General features: G+C 52.2%; 1 protein-coding gene across 1 annotated transcript in view; it reads right to left on the reverse strand.

Annotated features, from left to right (window-relative positions):
- Nucleotides 1–247: 247 nt before the first annotated feature.
- PTDSS1 (phosphatidylserine synthase 1) overlaps nucleotides 248–1,961 on the reverse strand; it is a 75,423-nt gene continuing 73,709 nt past the window's right edge. The window contains exon 13 of the mRNA XM_007934851.2: nucleotides 248–357. Coding sequence (XP_007933042.1) covers nucleotides 248–357 — 110 coding nt within the window. The remainder of the gene's footprint in view (nucleotides 358–1,961) is intronic.

The raw sequence follows: 1,961 nt of genomic DNA on the forward strand, positions 1-1,961 counted from the left end.
ATGCCAGGTGCTGAAGCTGGAAGAGACCCCAAACTGGCACAGGACGCCGGGCTGTGATCTGCCCAGTGTGGCCAGGTCTGTGGGAAACAAGACCTAACACTTTCAAATAATGACCCCCCCAAAAGTCCCCTCTCGTCTTCCGGTTTGCTCTGTGTGTTTGGACCTCCTGACAGGGAGGTCCAAGCAAGTTCCGTTTCCTTCTCAGTTCTAGGCACTCTCTGGAACATCTCTGATTAACCAAGGTCTTTCATTTCTTTCCAACGCCGTTGGTGACTTTCGATTTGGAATGTCGGTTCCTTCTTCTGGAAGAATGGCTTTCATTGTTGCCTGAATGCTTGGGTGGGCTGTCTTCAGAACCTGGCCAAAGGAACGAGAACGCACTGTCACCTGGGGCTGCTTGGTCCCAGGGGTCACTCCCATGAGCAGCAGCTCCCCTGTCCAGACAGACAACAGCCTGCCAGCCCTGCAGGCTCCTCCAGCAATGCTTGTGCTCCATCTAGTGGCCTCATGAATAAAGTCAGGGCACAAAGAAACGCCAGCACCGACCTACTACCACCGGTGCCTTGGGCATATGACATTAGCAGCCCCAGGAAGTGCTGGGATGGTTCCTGAAGCTTCTCTCCACCCAGTGTGTCGGGGGAGTGGGGTAGTCTGTGGTCATGGCCATGTGGACCAGAAGGGAGAGCACGAGATGAAATGGAGAGCACAAACAAGGGACGATTAAAACTTAAACCACAATGAGTGTCCATCCCATCCCTGCCATCAAAAGATGCGTTACAGAGGTTTCCACCTCTTGACCTGCTACACTACACAGCAAACCAAAAAACAAACCCACTGTTGCTGAGCTGGTTCGGACTCATAGCGACACTACAGGACAGAACAGAACTGCCTCATAGGGTTTCCAAGGCTGTAAATCTTTATGGAAGCAGATTGCCACATCTTTCTCCCATGGAGCGGCTGGTGGGTTCAAATCATGGGATCTTTTGGTTTGCAGCTGAGTGCTTTAATCACTGTGCCACCAGGGTTCCTCACAGTACACACCAGAGTTTCTAAATTGGAAAGGTTTTTTGGCTTTATAAACTGGAGATAGTACATGCTCTCTACTGTTTGATCTGGAGTCCTCGGGATCTGGGGTCCTTGGGTGGTACAAACAGCACTCAGCTGGGAACAGAGAGGCTGGGAGTTCAAATCTACCCAGAAGCACCTTGGAAGAAAGGCCTGCCAGTCTACTTCTGGAAAATTGGCCGTTGCAAACCCTCTGGAGCACAGTTCTTCTGACACACATGGGTTGCCAGGAGCTAAGTCGGCTCGGTGACCGCTGGCTTATTGTTTGATCTGGAGGCCACCTTTAGAATCAGGCCCCTGTGGCTCACAGCAGAGCCCCTGAAGCCACACAGCGTGACTAAAGCTGGGGCCATGGTTCACGATGCTCTGCTACTCTAGCAGAGGTGACACCATTCGTGATACTCCATTACTTGTTGACTTCTGGGGGTTCAGGGCAAGGCTCCCATGAGGGGGCACCCGTCAACTGAGTCCTGAGCTGTCAGCAGGCATCAGCCAGGTGGAGAAGGGCCAGGCAAGGGAGCTGGGGGCAAAAAGGGCATTCCAGGTAGAGGCTGCGGCATGTGCAGAAGTTTGAAAGCTCAGTGGAACTTTCTGGCATTGGGTTGGCTCTGCACCCAGATCGAGTATGTGGCTAGCCAGAGGGTTCTCTGCCCTCAGGGCCTACATCCAGCCCTCCAGGAACTCTCCAGCTATGCTAGCCACTAAACAGGAAGTTTGCAGTTTTTGTCTCCAGAGAAAGTAGTATCAGGCTTAGTCTAAGAGACTCTATTACCACTCTGAAGACTCTTCTCTCTTTTTATTCCATCTACCTTTCTAGGGAGCTCTGGTAGCATAGTGCCTAAGGTACTTGACTGCTAACCAGAAGGCTGGCGGTTCAAACCCACCAGCCACTCCTC

This window comes from Orycteropus afer, unplaced genomic scaffold (genome assembly GCF_000298275.1).
Source record: "Orycteropus afer afer isolate SDZICR_OR568_19922 unplaced genomic scaffold, OryAfe1.0 scaffold00021, whole genome shotgun sequence".
Taxonomy (NCBI): domain Eukaryota; kingdom Metazoa; phylum Chordata; class Mammalia; order Tubulidentata; family Orycteropodidae; genus Orycteropus; species Orycteropus afer.